The sequence below is a fragment of the Phaseolus vulgaris genome, chromosome 11 (assembly GCF_000499845.2).
Source record: "Phaseolus vulgaris cultivar G19833 chromosome 11, P. vulgaris v2.0, whole genome shotgun sequence".
Lineage (NCBI taxonomy): Eukaryota > Viridiplantae > Streptophyta > Magnoliopsida > Fabales > Fabaceae > Phaseolus > Phaseolus vulgaris.
In genome coordinates this window covers 6,380,481-6,397,668 of record NC_023749.2, presented here as the reverse complement: position 1 = coordinate 6,397,668, position 17,188 = coordinate 6,380,481, and the positions used below count along the sequence as shown (strand labels likewise).

The 17,188-nt window shown below is 34.7% G+C and overlaps 1 protein-coding gene across 14 annotated transcripts in view; it reads left to right on the top strand.

The window, feature by feature from the left end:
• The first annotated feature begins 1,272 nt into the window (after positions 1 to 1,272).
• Positions 1,273 to 17,188, top strand: part of LOC137828875 (two-component response regulator-like PRR37) — a 31,670-nt gene continuing 15,754 nt past the window's right edge. The window contains exons 1-8 of one of the 14 annotated variants that reach the window (XM_068635688.1): positions 1,458 to 1,572; positions 1,728 to 1,782; positions 2,338 to 2,409; positions 2,835 to 2,956; positions 3,062 to 3,203; positions 4,987 to 5,148; positions 5,256 to 5,389; positions 8,553 to 8,714. In XM_068635688.1, coding sequence (XP_068491789.1) covers positions 2,858 to 2,956; positions 3,062 to 3,203; positions 4,987 to 5,148; positions 5,256 to 5,389; positions 8,553 to 8,714 — 699 coding nt within the window. In that variant the 5' untranslated portion in view covers positions 1,458 to 1,572; positions 1,728 to 1,782; positions 2,338 to 2,409; positions 2,835 to 2,857. Of the gene's footprint in view, positions 1,573 to 1,727; positions 1,783 to 2,337; positions 3,204 to 4,986; positions 5,149 to 5,255; positions 5,390 to 7,304; positions 7,731 to 8,552; positions 8,715 to 17,188 lie in introns of those variants that run through there. The other 13 variants (XM_068635673.1, XM_068635679.1, XM_068635633.1 and 10 more) reach the window with 13 other exon arrangements.

Genomic DNA, 17,188 nt, shown 5'->3' with positions numbered 1-17,188 from the left:
CATTAACTTTTCTAGATTCCAAAATTTGTGACAAAACAAGATTAGGGTTTCTGAATTCCATTACCCTTTCTCAGCTCTCTAAATTCCAAAATTTATTCATTTCTGCAAATCAAATCTCGTCTACACCATCATGCTAATTCATCATTTGCAGAACTTCAATTGCATGTAGAAGCTACCATCATGACAGTTAATGGTTTGGACTAGCTCACTGGTGAAACCTAAGTTCTGCAATGCATCATATGCTTTTTCTTCCTTAATTTCAACCATTTTCCAACTAGTTCCAATTCATTTCTGTTTGTGAAAAAGATTCCCACTTTCTCAGCCACTGACATTGCTATACTAGAAATATCGGATGGATTTGTCTGACTCCACACACACATAAACATAACATTACTGATTTATCTTTTATCATCATTCTCTTCCTCTTTCCTCCACAAAGAAGATTTTTCAGAGATGAAAGATAAACAGCTGGTGCATTTCATCTGATAAGCTCCTGGTATATCAGAAAAATTATGATATTTAATTAGCAGCTAAAGGTATAAATGAATATCAAAAGTACATATCTGTATCAACCATGTAATTTTAATCAGAAATATGTAATAGCATGATTTATGATTTGGTTCAAAGAGGAGTAGTTTCTTGATACAGATTACATAATATGATTGAGAGAGGCAAATGAAGACTTATCCCATTATGGCTAAACAATAGATTATTTCCAAAGTAGTTTTCCATATTCCTTGTAAAAATTAAACCTAATTTTGCATCACCAAAATTAATAGAACAATTTACATCTTTTTCTCATCTATGTTTCAATCCAAAAATTCAAATACTCAACACAATTCAAAATCAACTGAAATAGTTTTCCACCACTTAAAATCTCGTTTTAATGGTTTTTATACAGTTTTTTTTTTTTTGCTCAAGTTCTCTTAAACAAATAAAAAAACCCTACTTTACAAGCAACACTATAGTTTCATATCCTATTAACTAACACAATAAGGAAAAAAAAATCCTCCAAGATAAGCATGGTAGATAATATTTAATATTATTATTATTATTTTTTTAAAAGAACTGGAACAATAATTATTACTATTATTATGAATTTTATAATGTAAACAAGATGAGATTTGGAGAAAAGTAGAGAGAGAGAGGCACTTACTAGGGTGGTGTGGTTTGAAGAATGCATGAACAAAACGATGGCGTTTCGGGGCTTGTGGGTTTGAGGGTAGAACCTTTATACGCGAGACGAGTGAGCCACGTGGTGGCGTCCAGATCTAGAAGATCGTATTAGATTCGGAAGGGTGCACATAACCTCGCGGCTTTTGATTTTGTCCACGTCACGCAATCAACGCGTCTGAAACGCGACACGTCAGGCGGGCCCAGCGTCCTACGTGGAGTTCCGAGCCATTCACGCCTTCATTTTGTACACGTCAGCATGCCTAGAATAATATCTTCTCCCCCACTCTCTCTTAACCTTTTGGCTTCGCTATTTCTCTGCCAGTCAAGTGTTTTCCATAGAAAATCGTTTTTCGCCGAATTCCAAACGAAAAGAAAAGAAAAGCGTTAGAGAGAAATGTTAGAACCTTGTATCCTAAGTTGCTGAGTTTGTTTCTTTGATTGTGATATTTTTTTGCTGTTGTGATTTTTGATTTGCTCTATTTTCGAAACGAGATTGGAGCTCTGACTATTACGGTTTTTGATTTTTGTTTTGTTGGATTGTTTTTTCCAAGTTGCTGCATCGAGCTTGCAAATGAAGGTCTGGTTCCTTTCAGTGAAGCTCTGAAGGTTGGTTCCGCGGTCCTGTGAATTTGGTGTTTTTATTTTTTGAGCTTCTCTTGCTTTTGGTTTAACTGAAAATAAAATAAGCGGTTGAAAACGCGGTTTTAGATTGTGCTTTATGGATTTTTGTGTGTTTTGTTTGGTGTGGATAAGTAGAAGCTTCATTGCTATACTGGTAAGAGACAGTAACCTTTTTACGTTTGAATTTGGCTTCCTTCCCTAATTTATGAGGTCTGAGCTAAATTCGTGTAAAATAATCTACGACGCATCTCAGTGTAATTGTAATTTTTGCATCAAAATTATAGTAAATAAAAGCAGTGCATCTATCTGGTGTTATGGAAATTGGATGGAAATCACTTTTAAAAAAGGAAAGTACACAAAGAGGATATTTAAATTGTAGTTTTGGATTTTGTTTGTTTTATGTTGTCGTTTTAAATAAGCCACTAAATATTCGAATTTCTGAAGTCTGCTGAAATCTCCATGTAAAATAATTTGTGAACTGTCTCTTTATGTAAGGAAAAAGGCTGTTTAGTAAGTTTACTTATCATATTAATTTAACAGGATATCGGTATGAATGGGAAGTTTACCTTGTGCTGAGACAACAGCTTTAAGAGTTCTTTGATGCAGGAACAGGTTGTCGTTCCATTTCATTAAATTTGCTATGAATTTTTTGTTTTTGAGCTTTAGATTTCTGTCGGGGGGCTGGAGTTTGGAGGTATGGATCTATATTTTTTATCTTAACTTTTTTGAATCACAACTTTGCATTTACTACGAAGTGTAGGTTTTTGTTATGTAAAGTCTCTTAACAATTACCGTATGGAATTTCTGATTTACTCCCTTGATATTTGTGTGAGTATAAATTTGTTTTGGCCTGTGGAGTATGCTCAGGTATAGGGTATTTTCCTTTTCAGAATTATTATAAAAGTACTCACCTGACTGATGGATAGGGTTGTTATTTGCAGAAATTGATAGTTGACGTGCTTGAGATGTGGGGAATCCACGACTCACTTGACGAGGGTGTTGCATTTGTGTGTTAATTCCTCACAATGTTTTTTCAGTGTGGTTGATATAGGCTGGTCCAATGAACAATAATGTTGGGAAAGGGAAAAGAGGTTTGGCAGAACACAATCATATGATTTTTGACAAAAAGAGTCTCAATTGTGGAGTAGCCAATGGAGGGGTAAGTTCTGGATCATCAACAGAAGGTGACACAAGATTTAATAAGCTGACTGAAGATGGAAACAATGGGTTGATGGGTCTGATTCAAATGAATGGGAGCTTGCAGGTTTCACAGCAACCACCTCAAGGGCCAGTCATATGCTGGGAGAGATTTCTTCCTGTGAGATCGATAAAAGTTTTGTTGGTGGAAGATGATGATTCAACATGCCATGTGGTGCGTGCTCTGTTACGCAATTGTAATTACGAAGGTATTTATGCTGTCTTTATGCTCAATTATGCCTTAGTACCGAGATTATAATTTAAGATTCAAATATTTTATGCTAAGCCGATATTTTTTGAGTCATAATTTGCATTGAATTGTAAGATTCAAAAGCAAAAAAAACTAACTTTCTAAGTATCATATATAATAGATGATATATAGTGTTCAATGTAATAATTTTAAACCAAAAATAGATAAAACAACTTAACCGTAAGTTTTATAGAATGAAATTGTAGTTAACTGTGTTTGTGAAGCCTCTATTTTGGAAGAATGGAAACGAAGCAATGAAATCCAAATAGAGTCCTTACATTAAATGAGTGAGTGAAAAATAAAGTAATTTAATAATCAAATAAAATAAGTTCAAGTTTGCTTCTTCAATTCCTTTTTGTTTAACAATTTTAGCATATATGAATTTCCTATTTATTTCTTCAGAACTGGTGAAAAAGAAGTTGAAAAAAGAAAAAAAGTAACGAATTGTTGAATCATGTGATTCGGATCAATGATATGAAATTGAACCAATTTATTCATGTATAGTAAGATTCAAAGTCATTTTAGATTCATCTGATGTTATGAATTAGTAGCTTGTTAAATCATATTGTACATTTCAAATAATGAATTGTAAGATTTTAGTATTTATGATTATTGCTTGAATTCATTTGTATCAACCTATATATATATATGTGTGTGTGTGTGTGTGTGTATGTATGTATATTGCCAATTTGATTGAGATACAAAATCCTTTCCCAAGCTCCTATCATAGCATTGTCTTTGAGAGTCAATGTCTTGGTAGCTAACTCTCTACAACCTTTCAGGTCAGCCCCTTTATAGGTAGCCATTTTCGAGACTCTGGCATCTAGCTCTGAATCTAATTGATAAGCCTCCAAGCATTAGGGGGGCCCTCCCTTAGAAACTAGCTGTTAAGGGAGAATAATCAAGTACTTAAATACTCCTCTAATGTGTATCCATACTACTTGATGCAGTACCAGGGAACCCTATAATACCTGAGCCCCTATTATCCATTAACTCCTTTTTCCTTCATTTTAAGGATCCTTCGAGTTTCCCATGGAAAAAAAAGTCTATACACAAGATTTATTTTTCGTACCAATTTGGTATATTTTTGTTACTAGAAAAAAAATGTTGCTATACCATGTAGCTTTCTTTAACAAGTTTAAGGTTGGACTTTCAACCACCAAGTATTGATTAGTTTTGCACTGATTTTAGATTTAGATATCTTCCGACATGAAAAAAATAGCTTATGGATGTAAAACTCTATTAAGTATGGTTTTTTATATATCTAAAGTCAGTAAGTTTCGACTTTTTATGGGTCTATGTTTTATGCATTTGTTATACAGTCTTGCTTTATTCTACTGTTGAATGATTCTTGGCTATTTATCTACTAGGGAGGTCCCAGTATTGGTATACAACCTTTCAGTTGATGTATTTTAATCTGTTCAACGGTTATTTGAGAGATATATTCTTGTGTACTTTATATTGAAACATGATAGATATCTTATACATGAAGGGAATAATCGTGTGTTAATGGTAAATGTTAAGCTGAAAGGTGATGATAATGATTCCTAGTTTCCAATATTGATTTTAATTACAATCTTTTTGCATACAAAACTATTAATAGTCAGATTTTGGCCTTGGTGACTTTAATTGTGTCTTTATGTTTACTTTATTTTGATACGAACCAAATTCTCTCTCCAGAAGTAGGTGCTCAAACAACAAACACCATAATTCTTAAAATCCATTTTCTTCATGTATTACAGTTACTGCTGTTTCCAATGGTCTTCAAGCATGGAAAGTCCTAGAAGATCCAGAAAATTGCATTGGTCTTGTCTTAACAGAGGTAGCTATGCCTATTTTGTCTGGAATAGGTCTTTTGTGCAAGATTATGAACCACAAAACTCTGAAGAATATCCCTGTGATTAGTAAGTGGTGTACCAAAGTTATACTTTGTCCCAAATTTAAGAATATATTTTCAATGAGTATTGCTGATGTGGTGTTTCTTTAATTGAACATGTTCAAATGCATGCAGTGATGTCGTCTCACGATTCTATGGGTATTGTCTTTAAGTGTTTGTCAAAAGGCGCTGTTGATTTTTTAGTGAAACCTATTCGGAGGAATGAACTTAAGAATCTTTGGCAGCATGTTTGGAGAAGATGCCACAGTGTGAGTTGATTTACATTTCTGTCTCATACATCACTATAACAAATTACAACATTGTTTTTATTGAAGAGAATTACTTCATTCTTGTACTTGAATATTAAATGATATTTTATATTTCTAATGTTTTGAATATAAACGGTTGAAAATAAAGGATTATTAGGATAAAAATATCTTCAATATCTCCACAATAATTAGGATAAAAATATCTTTAAAATCTTTCTATTCATTTTAGCATATTTTTATTTCATTATTTTAGAAAGTTTGATTGTTAAAGGAGGTGAGAATGTAATTTGTGTGATTGTTATCAATAAATAATTATTTATTTCCTTGCATAGTTCAAGTTGGTATTAGAGCTCCTAATCTTGGGAGCCTTGTTTCCGTTTCCATGGAAACAATCACTGCTGTCCATTGCCCTTTGAGGTAGTGGTGGGCTCAAAAGGTGCGCCCCATCCTGGTGATCACTATGCTGATAATCACGTCGCCAATGATGTCACCTAGTGCCATCATGCGTCACCACCAGTATCAACACATTTAGCCACTCGACTAGCTCCAACAAGGATAACAATTGTCCCATGTTTGAGGTGAAATTCTTCCCTTTGGGTCCTAATGATCTTCAAAATGTGGTGGGTTCCTATCGGTTTCATGACCTGAATATTTTGTAGTGGAACCAGTACATTAAGAGGATTTTGAAGAGACGATCAAGATTAGTCCACATTGATGGTGGAGGACTGTAGTAAAACAACTCTAACTTGTGATTTTGGACAATGGAGGTTCACTGATCATGACCTAGATGTAGCATTCTATGGATCATGAGATAAGTCGAAACCATATGTTCTATTTCTTTGTTAAAGAGATATGGGATGACTTAAATATCCTGTTGGCTCACTAGGACTCACAAAAGACCATTCAACCCATTTATAACATTCAAATCACACAAACATTTAGAGGTGCTGTGTAAAAATTACATGTTGGACATATTCCACCCACCCCTTAGAAAAGGCACATTATATCCACATAACTTTGCAGCACATTCCTTCTCACAAATTTTTTCTCGTAGGTAAACAATTTTTGAAAAGTCTCCAAGTAAAAGAGGTACCATTCAAAGGTATATTTTCTTGTCACAAGTTATTGTAACATTCCTCTTCTACATTAACTTCAAATTTCAGCATCATTTTAATGGTGACTTAATTGTGTATCTTCCTTCTTTTTCCCGCTTCCACACTCGTTTATCCTCCTCTTGTCTTTTCATTCTCAGGCCTGCAATTGATCCTATAGACTGTCCAATCATTCCTTCTCCCACACAAATAACTCCCTTCTCCATTGCTTATGCAATTAGTGTGGTAAGCCAATTTATGCATGATCAAAGAGAAAGACACATGGAAGCACTTGACAAAATTCTTTAGTAGTTGAAGTCAAACCCATGAATGGGGCTACTCTTTAGGAAATAAGACTATTTGATCATGAAAATATATACTGGTGCAAGATATACAAGTTTTGTTATTGATAGAAAATCTATCTCTGAGTATTGTATGTTTCTTGGAGAAAGTTTGGTAACCTGGAGAAGTAATATCTTGTTTTAAGTGTAAAGCTAAATTTTTGAGCCCTTGCTTGAGGTGTGTGTGGAAGACCGTGGTTGAAAAATCATACTTAATGACCTTAAAATAAATGCTGACATCCTTATACAGTTGTGTTCTGATAACAAGTCAGTTACGAACATTGCCCATAATTCAATACAACATGATGTGATCAAACATTTTGAAATTGACAAACACAAAAGATTAAATTGAACGAGAGAAATTTTTATTGAATTAATTCTTTGAAACAATACATCAACCTTTACCTTTAGAGAACTCTAACCCTAAAGTAATGATTACCAGTGCTATCCAAAATTGCTTATGGTGGTGCCATGACAGACATCGATGGTGGATCTTCTAATCGCTACCACAACATGGCGATGGCGATGTGAGTTTGTCATGGCAGCCGCTTTTTGCATAACGGGTTGCTAGCAGTGAACAAAGATGGTGAAAACGACGAGAGAAGAAGGCTCGCAGTGGTGGCGACGTGTGGTCCGATGAGGCTGTGGCGGTGGAAATCCTGAATGGTGAGATGAGGTGTGCGGTGGCTAAGTTGGGCCCTAGTTTAAAATAAGCTACTACAAAGCGAAAAGCCTAACTTAAGATTAGCTGTTACAAAAGGGAAACCGTAATTTGTAATTTAAAATAAGCTGCTGCAGAAAAACCCTAAAATGAGTTATGTCATACTTCCTTTTTCCTTCCAACTGCTACTTGCTCACCGCCACTACTCCGTCATCGCTGATTACCGACGTCGTTGCCACTATTTCCTTGTAAGTGAATTTCTTTTTTCAAAACATTTTTGTTCACTTAGTCTTGTTCCTATTTTTTTTTCTTATCCACTAATTACAAACTAGTTTTATAGGTTTAAGATAGGCTTAAATTCACTTTCTAAGACAAACAATCCTTTTAAGGAATAAATCAAATTCAATTTGTTAAAAAATGGAAAGAAGAAATAAACACACTAAGCACATGCTGAACATGTTACAGCAGAATGACTTTGGAATACAACATGTTGAACATGTTACTTTGATGATTTGAAACCATACAAGGCAATTACAGTATATAGGCTAAACAACGTAATTACTTTCCAAAATAAGACTGAAAATATGGTAATATCAATCTTAATTACAATACACAGTGAGGGACTGCTTCAACACTATATATTAGCCTTTATTAATAATTTCTGGCCTAGAATATAGCTATATGAAAGTTTGTACTGAAAAAAAAGCAACTAATACTATGCCAGTACAGTTCATTGTAATACTTAACAGCAACTCCTCTAGTTTGTACAACATCGTTTATCTTGTGGATCTTATTTTTGCTTAACTTAAATATCCCTCTTCAATATCTCTCCTTAACTGATATAAGGATCGACCTAGGAATTTTCAAAAGATAAATTACTGCATTACCTCCTTTCAATCAAATTTGAAGTTTTGTTTCTTTTATGTAGAAATCTATGCCTTAAAGAATCAATAATGAATTTATGCAGTTCATATAGTTTCTGTGGCATGATATTCTGTCTTATGAACCTTATCATTGATCAACTTAAACATTAAATTCATTCCTCCACTTGGACTAACACACTTCCTCAGTCTAGTGGTAGTGGGAGTGAAAGTGCGACCTACACCAGAAAATCTGCAAAGTCAAGAAGTAATGATGCTTCTGAAAACAATGGTGACAGCAATGATGAGAATGACTATGGAAGCAAAGGCTTGAGCATTCGAGATGGAAGTGATAATGGAAGTGGCACTCAGGTATTGCACTCATCTTTTAGCATATTATAGCATAGACATGATTCTCATAACTGAATAACCCTTATGTAATGTTTCCTTGAATGGGGGCAATATTACCATAATTTGCTGTGTTCATATCATTTTCTGCTCATGAAAATTAGTTTCTAAATCCTTGTGTTGTTACTTTTTCCTGTTTTAAAATTTCCTTGTATTAAATTATTTAAAGCTCAACAGATGCAGTTCAGCTTTGAAGAACGCAGTCATCATATTTTATGGATAGATCAATGATTTTCTAATTGCTCAGTAATAGTGTGTAATCTTCCATGCTGGCTTGCTTCACATGTGCAATTTGATATTGTAATTTTAAGCAGCTGGAAAATAAGGGTTTTGAAATTATGGGTCTTCAAAGCACCAATGAACAACGTTAAGAATTGTTGAGTCTGAATTCTCATTTATTCCTTGTTTGGTTGGAAGATGGAGAAAGGTGGAACAGGATGGAAATAATGTAATATGTTTGGTGGGAGAAAAATAGGAGAAATAAGTTTTAAAAATGGTGGACCCGTTGTGTTCTTAGTCTTTCTCCTCATCTATTCTCTTCAACCAAACATCTTTAATTTATATTTTATTTGTCATTTATTTTCATTCTCTCAAATTATTTCTATCTAACCTATTTTTTCTCCTCTTTAATCAGAGCATTAGGGTAGTTATTAGTTAACTTGAGTGATCAATAAAGAAGATCAGGTAATGGATGTCTTTCATTTATCAATTTAGCCTACATAGGGTTCACTTAGCATCTGGCAATTACTTCCCATAACAACTACCTAGTACAACAAGCCAACAAGTGTCAATGAACTATCTTGTCATCCATGGTTTTTCGTCATTCCGTTGGTGTTCTTGTTATTCGTGGAGTGGAGGATAGTATGAAGCATGCTTTTATTTGTTTTCTAATTCTTAGTGTGCCTAACTTTTGAATCACATTGTAGAAATTAGCATACTAATTTATGGAGAGTCAAAGTTTAGGAATTCTTAGTAGTTATTTTCTGTTCAGGAACAATTTAGTGCAGAATTGCTAACATTGTTAGGTGGGTGGCTAATGTATTAATTCCTCCCATTAAAAAAATATTTATAGGGTTGTCACTTAAATTGGGAGTCTCACTTTAAAAAACCTGAGCACTAAAGAATATAGTGAATTATAATGCCTTTTGTTTTTTTTATCTATTGTACCTTTTTGTCTAACAATCCAGATGGAGATTCTATAAGTTTTTCATTCTCACTTCATAAGTTTTCTAGGAATTATACACTAAGTCACCCTATCAAATCAAGTAGAATACACAAGAAGGCAGAGTTAAACTGTGCATTGAAAATTTTCATAACATCAGTGTATGATGAAATATAGCCAGACGTAGTTGTACTTTACAGACACATTGAGAGTTTTCGTAAATCTTGCTTAGAAAGGACTCTCTTCGGTTAGTTGTTGCTCAGTAATATGCACTACGTCTAGTTCTTGATCAACTTGATCAAGTTCCACTAGGCAAATTATAGTTGCAAAATATAAGGCGAGTATTCTTTGGATCGCAGTCACTCTTGGCTAAGACTGAGAATTATCTGAATTGCAAACCACTTTTAGCTAATACTAAGTATTCTTTGGAACATACACATTTTTGGCAAAGACCAAGTATTCTTTGGAACGCAATCACTTCTGGCTAAGACTCTTAGTTATAAGGTGTGATCAAGTTATCACAGATTTGCTTCCTAAAAGAGGTGTTTGGTCTTACAACATATACAAGATTAGATTCACTCTTTTAGATAGCTAAAGAACAGAAATAGAGTTCTATCAATGAGGTAGGGTTGCAAGCTTAAGATTTCAACTCTACATAGATTGTAAGTTTGCGTGAATGATCATAACTGTTGTATAATTAGGAGATAATTATTTCATACTTTGTGTAGATTTTATTTTCTATTTCTTAGGACAAATTTGATATCTTTTGGTGATTTGATTTGATTTGATTTGCATAACTTTAATTACCTATTATTTTTTGCTTTAATTACATATTATTTTTTTCCTTAATTAGGTTATAAATAGTCCATAAATTTAGACTGTAATCACATTTCTAAACACATTTAGAAATATATTCAATCTTCTTCTTTCAACTTGGTATCAAAGTCATTTAAAAGTCTATCTTAGCGAGAGTTTGTTGGGTTTATTAGGCCATCTGCTATCAGACCACTCATAAATATATAGTCTCACGCACGAGCTGTCACTCTCGGCGTGGGGTGTGTGTTGGAGATCTCACATCGACTAGAGATTAAAACATTTCATAGTATATAAGTAGGTGCACACCTCATCTTATAAGCAAGTTTTATGAGATTGAGTTAGGCTTAAAGTTCACTTCTTAATATGGTATGAGAGCTCCTGATCTGGGAGACTCTGGTTCTGCAATTTTTTTTCTTGGCAGCCTTCATGCTACAACTGTTTTCTTTTCTCCATTTACCACCACCTTGCATCGTTGACCACCACTGCCACCGTTGATCGTCAACCTCCGCCATTGACCATCGACCATCGACCACCAACTGTCGCCGACCGCTACCGCCATTTTCGGCGATTTTTTTGTGTGAACAGGACTAGATTTTGCCAATTTGTTTATTTTGAGCTCTCATGGACTCTAGCTATTGTTCCTTAACTATGAGTGGTAAGAGTTTTAGTTTCTTATCCTTTAATGTTTCTAGTACTGAAAATATAATGGATTATAGACTCTAGTTCGACTGACCATATGACACCTCATTCCTTTTATTTTTCATCCTGCACTGCTATATTTGGTAATAAACATATTAATGTTGCTAATGTTTCTAATACCTCCATTACTGGTTGTGGTAGCATCCACCTTCACCCTTTCTTTCCTTTAAAAAATGTGATTCATGTTCCCAAACTATCTAATAATCTCTTGTCTATTCAAAAGGTTGTCTAAGGTTTAAATTGTGCAATGGTATTTTTTCATTCCCATTGTGTTTTTGTTTTTCAAGATCTTGCCATGGGAAGGACTATTGGAATTGTTAAAGAGAAGGGCGGGTTATATTACTTACAGCCAGAAGAAAATAAAAAGTGTGCTAGACTGCAAGCACACACTTCTAATCTTTCATCAAGGCCCTGAATCTTGGTCATCCTCCATTTAGTACCCTAAAGTCCTTATTTCCTGTTTTATTTATAATAGTGTTTGCTGAGTCTTTTTATTGTGATGTTTGTCAATTTGCTAAACACCATTAGACTACTTTTCTTCCCAATAGTAATAGATGTTCTAAACCTTTTGATCTTATTCATTTAGATGTATGGGAACCTTCACCTATTCCTAATAACTCGGGTACAAAATGGTTTGTTTCATTTATTAATTATTGTACTTGGGTTACTTGGATATTCCACATGACAGATAGGTCTGAAGTTTTTCACTTCTTCATCAATTTTTACCGAATGGTTCAAACACAATTTGGAGTTGTTCATGAATTAACCTGTGTGAACACCCCTCAACAAAATTGGGTTGCAGAAAGGAAAATCGTCATCTCCTTGAGGTTACTAGAGTTGTACTCTTCCAAACGTCCGTTCCTAGATCTTACTAGGGGAAAGTAGTCTTGACTGCCACTTATTTGATTAATAGATTACCCTTTCAGGTTCTAAAGGGTATTACTCTTGTTCAACTTATGATCACATTCTATCCTTTTATTCTCATTTTGACTAGTCTTCAGAGTGATGTCTTTGGTTGTCCTGCTTTTGTCCATGTTCATAGTTCTTATCGAGGTAAGTTAGATCCTCGCGCCATCAAATGTGTCTTCATCGGTTATGCCTCTAACAAAAGGGGTACAAATATTATCACTCTCAAAGTTGTAAAGTCTATGTTTCCAAGGATGTCACCTTTCATAAAACAAAATCCTTCTTTCCTAGTTCTCACCTTTAGGGGGATAGTATTTAAGAAGCTGAGGTCTTTGAGTTGTCACATTTTCCTTTGTGGCATGATTTCGTTCTTAAGGAGGATGACAAAGACCCTGAACCAGCATCATTACCAGAGAAGAATAAGAACTAATAAAAGAAATGTCCATTATATAAATAGAAATATCTAATAATATTTAACACTCCCCCTCAAGCTGGTGCATATAGTTCATATGTACCCAAGTTGTTACAAATATAATCAATCCTAGGCCCTTGTAAGGGTTTAGTAAAAATATATGCTAATTGATTATTTGAATTAACAAACTCAGTCTTGATATCTCCCGATATAATCTTTTCTCGAATGAAATGACACTCAATCTCAATATGTTTGGTCATTTCATGAAAAACTGGTTTTGAGCTAATATGAAGAACAACCTTATTACCACATATAAGTGTCATTTGAGTGACCTCTTCAAATTGCAATTCTTTAAGCTACTGTTTAAGCTAAATAAGCTCACAAGTAGCCGAGGCCATCATTTTATATTCTGTTTCTGCACTATCTCTTGCCACAACACTTTGTTTCTTTCTCTTTCAAGAGATCAAGTTATCACCAATGGAAACACAATAACCAAAAATTGATTTTCTATCAAATGAAGATCCTGCCCAATCCGCATCTGAATAGCAAACGACTTTAGTATGGTTATTGTGACCATATAACAAACCTTTTCCAGGAGAGCCTTTAATGTACTTTAGTATACGAATTCACATGGAGAATTAAGAAATTGACTCACCACACTGACTGCAAAGAAAATATCAGGATGAGTAATAGTGAGAAAGTTCAATTGTTCAACTAATCTTCTGTACTTCTCAGGAACTGAAAAAGGCTCCCCCTGATTGGGTAGAAGTTTGACATTGGGATCCATGGGAGTATCAACAGATTTCGAATTCATCAACCTAATTTCCTCCAAAATATCCAATGCATATTTTCTTATAGAGATAATAATAACAGTATTGGATTGTGCTACCTCAATCCCCAAGAAATATCTGAGTTTGCCAAGATATTTGGTCTGCAAGTGTTGACAAAGGTGTTGTTTTACTTGTAAGATGTCATGGTGATCACTACTTATAAGAACAATGTCATCAACTTACAAATTTTGGAATGTAATTGAACTTTCTCACTATAGATACACCCAACACTCAAGTGACGATAAAAAACTGAATGATCTGCTTCTCTGCGAGTCATACAAAACTGTTGAACAACATTGCTAAATTTTCCAAACCAAGCCCTAGGAGACTACTTGATGCCATATAAGGATTTGCGAAGACGACATACCAATCCAGAAGACCCCCCTGAGCAACAAAACCGGGAGGTTGCTCCATATAAATTTCTTCCTGCAAATCCCCATTAAAAAAGACATTTTTGACTTCTAGTTCATAAAGAGACCATAGTTGAAGAGTAGCCATGGCTATGACTAAGCGAATAAAAGCCATCTTTGCCACTGGAGAAAAAGTATCACCACAGTCTAAACTAAAAATTTAGGTATAATCCTTAGCCACAAGACGAACTTTGAGACGATCAATACCATCAGGAGTAGCTTTGATAACAAAAATCCACCCACAACAAATAACAAATTTCCTAGATGGTAAAGGAACAAGTTCTCAAGTTCCATTATTTTGAAGTGCATTCATTTCATCAAGCATGGCCTGACGTCACCTAGGATGGGCTAAGCCATCACTTACAAATTTTGGAATGGATACAGAAGAAATAGACGAAAAGCAGGTATAGAAAGGTTAAGATAGTCTATGGTAACTCAAAGCAGTATAATGTGGATAGGGATTATGGGTAGAATGTATACCTTTATGAATGACAATAGGAAGAGATCAGGTTCAACTATCGAAGGTTTAACTATCGGAGCCAGAGGGGGTGGAGGTGTTGGAACTAGAAGAGTCATATGATGGACGATAAGATGTTTGACGACTATACACCTAAAGAGTTGGTGTCGGTGGTGAATCTTTAGGTGCACTAAGCACAAAAAGATGAATATTAACTTGATTAGATGAAGACATAGAAGGAGAAGGACAAGACTAAAAGTAAAGGGAAGATTCACTGAAGGTGACATCTACTGAAATAAAATAACGGTTAAGAGAAAGTAAGAAACATTTATATCCTTTTTATGATCTAGTGAACCCTAAAATGACACATTTGTGTGACCTAAGAGTTAATTTGACTATAATTATGAACAAAGCATATGGACCCAAAAAGTTTAAGAGGTAAAAAGTGGAGAAGGTCATGTCGAAATAAAATAGAATGAGGAATTTTGTCATCTAAAATTGAAGATGACATACGAATAATGAGATAACATGCATTAAGAACAACACCCCAAAAACATTGAGGAACATTACCATGGATTAAAATAGTACGAATTGTTTCAACAGAATGTCTATTCTTGCGCTAAGCTACCTCATTTTTTTAAGGTGTATAAGCACATGAAGTTTGGTGAAGAATACAATGGGAAGCCATAAAATTTTTAAATGAATGAGAAAGATACTCACATCCATTATCGCTACGCAAAATTTGAATGGAAATTCCAAATTGAATTTAATTTCATTGTAAAATATTTGAAATATAGAAAACAACTTAGAACGGTTTTTCATTAAAAACATCCAAGTACATCTTGAATAATCATCAATAATAAAAGTAACAAAATACTGAAATCCTAAATTAGACTTAATACGAATTGGTCCCCAAATGTCTTAGTGAACTAAGGCAAAAGGAGATGAAGCACGTTGTGTGTAGAAAGGAGATGGAGAATCCATAATTGCGCCAACATGTGTAGAGATCTGTCGTTGATAAAGTCCATGAGACTCTAATTTTGTGTCAATCATTCGTCCTGAACTCTGGTCCTGTAAAGAAACAAAACCTTTGGTAAAAGAAATAACACAATCAATGGAACGAGTGAAACGACGAATCGATAGTAAGTTAAATGGAGACCAAGAGACTTAAAAGAACATTATCAATAGATAAAGAAGGAAAAAGATTAATAGTACCAACACAAGGTGATGGTACCCTATATCAATTGGCTATGGTACCGCCATTGTACCATCTAGACGTTTGGGAGCAACAATTGTGAGGAGATCATGACACACCTTAAAGATGTTGAGTATCATTGGTGTATAATAATTTTGCTTGTTCCTAAACTTCTGAATGTGTCTCATAGGTACGAAAAAATTGTTTTAAAGATGAGTGAATTATATATTTGATAACAATGCATAATTGAACATCAATTTTCAACCAACGGCAGCAACATTAGGATGAGTAAGATGATCAACATAACCTTGACTCTTAAGCCATAATTTAGTATCTGAGACCCAAGTGTCATAATTGGTTCCATCCAATTTGTCAATGGAGAGATGAACATTGACATAATTGGATCTAGCATAGTGGTAGCGGAAGAAGCCATAGATGACAAGGACAAATCCAGTCACCGACCAATTGGCGGCAGCAGCAACAAAGAAGGCTCCGACGACGACTCCAACATGGTTTTGGTGAGGCAGCAACTCTAGCGTCAAGGCAGTGGTTGGAAAATTCCAGTGAACCGTGGGTTCTCCAACAAAAATTGAATCCTAATCCTATGCTCTAGATACCATATTGAAAAAAAAAGAATAAGGTAAATCTCTTATGTATATTGAACACATAGGGCTATGTTTATATAGAAAAAGAAACATATGGGCTAAGTCCATTACATAAATAGGAATATCTAATAATATCTAACAAGGACAAATATTTTGGGAAACAATACTAGCGAAGGTGACAAAAACCCATCATAGTCTAACAACAACTTCAATTGTCCGAACCAGAGGTAAGAACTCATACCTATGAAATTCTTGAGGACACCTTAAATACTGCTTTTGAACCTAACCTAGTATTGTCTTGAGAAAAGAAAAAAAATCTTGTGCCAAATATCCTATGTCCCAATTTGTGTCTACAAAAAAACTTTCTATGCAATATCAGAGTTTTCTTTCAGCTATTGAGTCTATCAGAATCCCTACGTCAGTACAATAAGCCTTAAAAGATCAGAATTGGGTTCGAGCCATGAATGAACAAATGGGTGCATTAGAAAGGAATGAGACTTGGGAAATTGCAGAGAGACCAAAGGATAAGAAGGCAGTGAGTTGTAGGTGGATATTCACAGCTAAGTATCAATCTAATGGCACACTGGATCTGTATAAGGTATGGTTGGTTGCAAAAGGGTACACCCAAACCTATGAGATCGATTATGAGGAAACTTTTGCTATGTTGACAAAAATGAATACAATCAGAATTATTCTCTTTTTGGCAACGCACTTTGGTTTGGAGATGCATCAATTTGATGCTAAAAATGGCTTCTTGCGTGGAAGCTTGGAGGAAGAAGTATAGATAGAGATTCCACCTGGTTATGGTGCCACTAATGAAGGGAATAAGGTGTGCATACTTAGGCCCTGTATGGTCTTAAACAATCACCTCATGCTTGGTTTGGAAGATTTACTCAAGCTATGGTATTTTTGGGGTACCGAAAAAGCCAAGGTGACCATACTCTGT